The following is a 6394-nucleotide window of genomic DNA, read 5'->3' as shown; positions in this document are numbered from 1 at the left end:
TGGACAAGATTTCTGAGAAATCTCGTCCACATGGCTGGCTGATCCCGGGATTAGCGGCCGCGGCGAAATTCTGCACAGAATTTCTGCGGAAAATCCGCCCCGTGTGAACCCAGCCTTAATGTAAGCTTTAATCTCCCTCCTTTATTGTTATGTCATTTTTAGGACCAACTTCACATGCTGATTAATTACTCAATGTCTTTATAGGGGGCGGAGCTCCATTTTCCTGATACAGAGCTCCAAATACCCTGCATGGATAAATATAAATCATAATAGGGCTTATTTACTATTAAGAAATTTGACAGTGTTCTTATTCCCAAATAAGCCCCAATGATTTCCAGCAGCTGCCACTAGAGGGAGCTTGTCGCATACATTTAACTCATTGAAATCTATGATAAAAACAATGTGCAGTGAGCTCCCTCTAGTGGTGGCTGCAGGAAGTCAATATGTAACATTTTCAACGTATGTTTGTACAGGGGGGTTTGGAGCTTTGTATCAGAAAAAGTTTTTTATTTTTCCACTTTTTGATGCTGTATGCAGATTTCTAGCTCTGCTACATTGGGGAGGAGCCTGGAGATGTGCCTTCTTATATGCAGTTAAGATTGCTTCCTGAAGGGTAATAATGTATACTACTGTGTATGAAGGTTACTCTTGCTTACAAATATGTCCTGATGTACGTGAGACTAAGGACAACCTGCACAGTCTGCATAGAAGCTATAGTTATAAATGTAGCAGAGCTGGGTTTGCTATTTGGCACACTTTATGGTGATATTACACTGGGATGTCTGTGGTCTTTTATGGGATCACAACAAAGCTTACTGATCTTTCACAGCGTATAGAAAACAAGTACATTGCAAATTCAGCTCAGCTACATCCTCTATAAAATGACATAAGATGTATTTGCTAGTTCAGGCATCTTGGAGAGTTTACATTGATGTTTTACAACTCAGTTTTAGCAGCCTCTGTAGCAGAAGTTCATTGACATATTTAGCTCTGCTACATCCGTGTACTTTTTATAGGATTGCAGGTAACCTGATTACATTATTTTAATTGTGAATAAGCAAAATGCAAAAAAGGACATTTTATATAACAAATGCAGCTCTGCTACATCTGTGTTATTTAGTAGGTGCAAATCCCACAGCATTACCTGCATATAGGGAGCGATCAGAATGTACAGAACAATTAAAATAACAAACACAGCTCTGCTATATCAGCATTTGTAGGTTGGGGACCTATTGCAGTCAGTTAAATGACTAATTCAGCTCTGCTTTATCCGTACTATGAAGTTGACATAAATGCTAGAATATTAACTTAATTTAGGGAGGAATATAAATGCATAAAAGAATCATCTTAATGTTGAAGTCGGCTCTGCTACATCTGTACTAGCAAGTAAAAATAAACCTGCTACATTATTAGAAATCCCCTACAAAAAATAATAATGCAAATGCTAATTCAGCTCTACTACATCCGCACTAGTAAGTTAAGAAAAACCCTCTGCATCATTGGGAAGCAAAAAAATACAGAATTATGCAAATGACAAACTCAGCTCTACTACATCTGCAAATCCAGCATCGTTTTTTAAAGGAGTATTCCCATCTCGGCTTCTCATGGCGCTCTCCTACTACGTGTCGGATAAAGCACCTCAGTGCAGCGCTGTCTTCATAGCTCCCACTGAAGTGAATGACGGCTACGGCGGCTGTGAAGAGCCGAGATGGGAAAACCTCTTTAATTCAGCTCTGCTACATCTGCACTTAAAAGTTAGTGTAAAACCCACTATACGAATAGAGAGAAAATCTTGATCTCTACTATGGAGCCCCCTTTGTACACAGAGGCGCAACGCTGATGTATCAGGGGTGACAAATTCAGCTCTGCTACATCTACACAAACTGGTTCCATAGAGGTGAAGGACAATACTACAGTATATATTGTAGAGGATTATAAATGAATATACATGTGGATGGAAAGAGCCAGATTGACAACTGTACATTTCCAACATCTCTGCTTGCTGTCAGTGAATATTAACATTCTTATGTATATTAAGAGGCTAATCACTTGCAGCAAATAAATGTCACTTGATGCATAATGAAAAGTTCTACAAGTTTTTAACATGCTTTCTGCATCCATTCTTCAGGGTGCTTAAGATCTCTGCTTGCTGTCATTCAGCGATTTCTTCCAGTGGCTAAAAGCCTCTCCTACTTCTGTGCTGGGCACTGAGGTCATGGCTCGTTGGAGTCCAGCAGATGTGTATAACGAGCCGTGACCCATGTGCCCATCACATGACCAGAACAGAAGGTTACATGACAGCAAGAAGAGATCTTTAAAACTGTAAGGATTTGATGCAAAAAGTATATTGGAAAGTTGTAAAACTTTTCATTGTACAAAGACTAAAAGTTGCTGAAATCGGAATATCCCTGTACGAGGCTGACCTACACTGCTTACACAGCTGAGGGTCTGCCGCAATGTATCAGTGGTCTCCAACCCATTGCCTTCTAGCTGCTGTGGCACTACAATACCCAGCATGCACAAATAGAAAGCTACAAACAGAGCTTTATACTCATGTCCAGCAGGGGGGGTAACTGACTCGCAGCCAAACAGGACGGAACCGAACAGCGCAAAACCTACCCAAATATGAACTCCATTCTTTTGAATGGAGTGCAAATCAGAAGGATGGAAAAATGCCTCTACAGCGCCACCTATTGGAGGGCAGCATTCCTTCAATTCAAAGTGACCTTATAACAAGCCATCAATGATTGGGAATATTAAACCAAGCCAGAAACCATACACAGACAGCTGTTTCGGGGTGTTTGCCCCTCATCAATGTGCTGTTTTTTTTAACCTCGCAGCATCGCTCTTGTGTGTGACTCCATTCAAAAGAATGGCGCTCATATCCGCGCTGTGTGCATGCAGCCTCGGGGTGTGTTGACATGAGTGAGTTTCACATGTACATAAAAAAAGAGCAGAATTACGTGTGTGATATCGGTTCTCAGACTATCGCACTCATCTGCGTTAATACGGGCGCGTTCACATCGGATGAATACGCTGTGTCACAATCCGCATTTAGACCTATGGATTCGGATGGCGGAACATTCTGCAGTCTGCTGCGGAACATTCTGCGCTGTGTGAAGGCGAGCTCAGTCATTTGTAGACCTTTTACATCATGACTTTTGTGCTTTGTAAACTTTGTGTGTGTTGGGTGCCATTTTCTTTTGAAGATTAGCGCCACTCACATCCTCAGGTTATGTCCGGTACTGCAGTGTTCACAGTCATATACTTTCTGCTCCGGTGTCAAGATGTCTTCTCTGCCTTTCAGTGTATTCCTTGTGGACCTCGGAACAAAGGTCACTGCTTTGGGCCCAACATCTGCTGCGGAGAGGAGCTGGGTTGTTATTTCGGCACCACTGAGACATTGCGATGCCAGGAAGAAAATTTCTTACCTTCACCCTGTGAATCTGGAAGGAAACCGTGTGGGAACAATGGAGGGAACTGCGCAGCCTCCGGCATCTGCTGCAATCATGGTGAGAACCTGCGCTGGGGGATGTCTTAAAGCCACCAAAAATAGTAAAAAAAGACTGTAGATGCCTCCTGTATCCAAGTCACACTCAGGAAGCTGAGATGTGAGGAGCTGTTTGAGGGGTTCTCACATTGTACTTCAGAGTTTCCAGTGGCACCTCTGCCAAAAAACCATTAAAGTTGTTGTCCGAGTTCCCGGTCCCCATTATGAAAAATAACAAACAGCTGATAGTCTCCGTTCCCTGCTCGTCCTCCGGGTCTCCGCTGCGTTGTTTACAGGCTGCAGTCAGCCTGTGACATCCCGTAAACCTGCTGCTGCAGCCAATGACTGCACTCAGCAATCATCGCTGAGTGCTGTATGTTGGGGACGCACTGTGCCAACCTACTGGTAGGCTTGGCAGCTGACCCTCAGTGGTCAGAAGGGAAATCTCGCCCTTTGCTAGTTGGTAAGGTGGGCTTACCCCTGACTACAAGTAAGGTAGGCGCCCTAACAAGGACGGTCCCCCACGGTCTTCTTCTCAGGCTTGACTATCCCTGATAGGACACAGGACAGGGTGATACAAACTACAGAGACGGGAACGGTACAGGGACAGGAAGACAATACACAAGCACACACAGAGAAGTGCAAAAGACAGAAGGACAGACAAGGACAGAGAAAGGAGCCAAACAAAGACTGGGAGGCAGTAAATAACCAAATACAGATGTGAATGTAGAATAAGCACAGACAAAGTAGTGGGACAAAGGACCTATGCTAGGCATCTCAGACAAACACACACCAATACTGAGGCAATGAGGGAGGATTCCCAGCTAAGTTTATGCCTACAGCTGAGCTGAGAGCACTGGAGAAAGTAACCCTTCACTTGTGTGCAGCAGTTCAGGTTATTGAGAAAGCAGGACAACGCCCGCGTCTGCCAGAAACAGCAGAGAGAAGGCAAGTCTGAGAAGCTGGCCTAATACTGTAGTTGGCTGTAGCAGCTTGTCTGGAGATAGTCCAGTCTGACCACTGCCTCTAAAGATGACTCCTGTGCATTTTGGGTCTCCCTTACTTGTTGAGACTTTATTGGCATACTGCGCATGCACCTTGAGGGTCTTTGCGCCTCCGGTCATCTGACAGGACGCAGTAGGAGAAGCGATCCTCAAGGCGCATACGCAGTAAACCAATGAAGTTACAGCTAGTAAGGGAGAGCTGAGGCACGGGCAGGGTTTGCTATGGCACCTAGCGGGATTACAGCAAAGATTAGAAAACAGTATGCTTGTTAATCAAGAACAGGGGTGTGCCTTGCAAGGTGCTTGGTCCTGGGCTTTAATCCTCACTGATAACAGATGTACGGCGTGGAATTAAAGCCTCTGTTTCTGCAATCAAGCAGGAGCAGGTAGGGTTTTCGGCTGTCAAACACAGCAGAGGACGCGGAGGAGAAGGCTGGAGCGTTCTTTACCTGCTTCTGCATTCTCCTTTTTCCGGCAACACAGCACTTAATGAGTGCTATGTACTAAGAAGTGGAAGCATTATTTCCACTATCCGTCTTGCACTGCCTGTACACATTGGTGGCCGGTTCCCTGATCAACTGCACAGGTCTCACATAGCTAAGGCCGTCCATTTCTATATGTGAACTAGGATTTGTAATGGACCCATAACACCAGCAGAACCGACTGGACGTAATATGTTTATAATATACTAGACTCTGTCTGTGGGATCCAGGAGTTGATATAAGTGTTTGCCTGATGCCCTAAAGCAAAAGAGAATGAAAAAAAATGAACAGATACTTTAAGTGGCATCTACCCATATGTTCAGAGAGGGAGCTTCCGGGTGACTCGGTGGGGTCACCTCATATATTACTATGTACAGACCCTTCTCCATGTTTGTTACCTGCAGAGAGCTGCATGATGGACCCGACCTGTGAACAGGACTCTGTATTTTCCTAGACGGCATCTTCACAAATATCGGAACTTCTCCAATGCAAAACCAGTGAGCAGTAACCCGGCCACCCGGGCCACAAGAGGCGGGACCCCCGCTGTGTATAGATGTACTGTACAGTCAATAAAGATCTGAAACATGGCTGTGCCTCTGGCTCTGCTTGCCTCCACATCCCCAGTTTACAGCTCCTTTGCACCAATGTAGGCCACTAAATATATCGTATGCGCCTGACAGGCTACATAAAGGTCACAGTATTCCTCCGTCATCTCAAAGTCTATGAATCCACCTTCTTCAGATACTGAAATGCATGTAATGGGGTACACAATGGAGCTTAATAGAAATAATAGGCCTAGATGGAGTCCAGGAAGCTGAGATACAAGGAGCTGTGTGTTGGGGTCAAAATAATCACCAGCAAGCACAGCATGTCTCCCATATCATAAGCAACCATAAGGGCAGATAAGAAGGCGTTAGTATCATAAGATTAAAAACAGCATCTTTAGACCTCTTTCCCACTCGCGTCATTTCCCAGCAAATTAACACAAGCATGCACCTCAGCACTCACACACATCTAATATCTGAATACAATTACATTGTTTATACTAACTGCAAAAAAATACAAGGTTCTAATTATATATGTTGATCAAAGCATGTGGGCCCATCCGGCACGTTCAGCTGAACTTAACTGAATGGGTACCTAGCTCTAAGAGACACCTCTCTTTGGGCTAGAGGCCTCCAATAGACTCAAGAAAAGTTGGATACCCGGCTGTATACTCCCATCAACTAACCTGGGGCAGATGGATGAACACAGTGCAAGACAAAAAGGAGGGCAGCCATTTCCCCATCAATGCAATGCATGCAAAAAACAAGAGTCAGCACTTCCAACAAATAAGTGTGAAGGTACACATAAGCCGTGGCTGCAACAAATACAGTAACAGAAACACACGCCTCAGCACTCATACACATATGATATCT

The 6394-nt window shown here is 44.4% G+C and overlaps 1 protein-coding gene across 1 annotated transcript in view; it reads left to right on the top strand.

Annotated features, from left to right (window-relative positions):
- The window catches only part of LOC136573297 (mesotocin-neurophysin MT), a 7375-nt gene extending 1849 nt beyond the window's left edge, over positions 1 to 5526 (top strand). The window contains exons 2-3 of the mRNA XM_066574598.1: positions 3308 to 3512; positions 5381 to 5526. Of these exons, the coding sequence (XP_066430695.1) occupies positions 3308 to 3512; positions 5381 to 5430 (255 nt within the window). The 3' untranslated portion in view covers positions 5431 to 5526. The remainder of the gene's footprint in view (positions 1 to 3307; positions 3513 to 5380) is intronic.
- The last annotated feature ends 868 nt before the right edge of the window (positions 5527 to 6394 follow it).

This window comes from Eleutherodactylus coqui, chromosome 7 (genome assembly GCF_035609145.1).
Source record: "Eleutherodactylus coqui strain aEleCoq1 chromosome 7, aEleCoq1.hap1, whole genome shotgun sequence".
NCBI classification, from domain to species: domain Eukaryota; kingdom Metazoa; phylum Chordata; class Amphibia; order Anura; family Eleutherodactylidae; genus Eleutherodactylus; species Eleutherodactylus coqui.
This window is presented reverse-complemented; position numbering and strand designations above follow the sequence as displayed.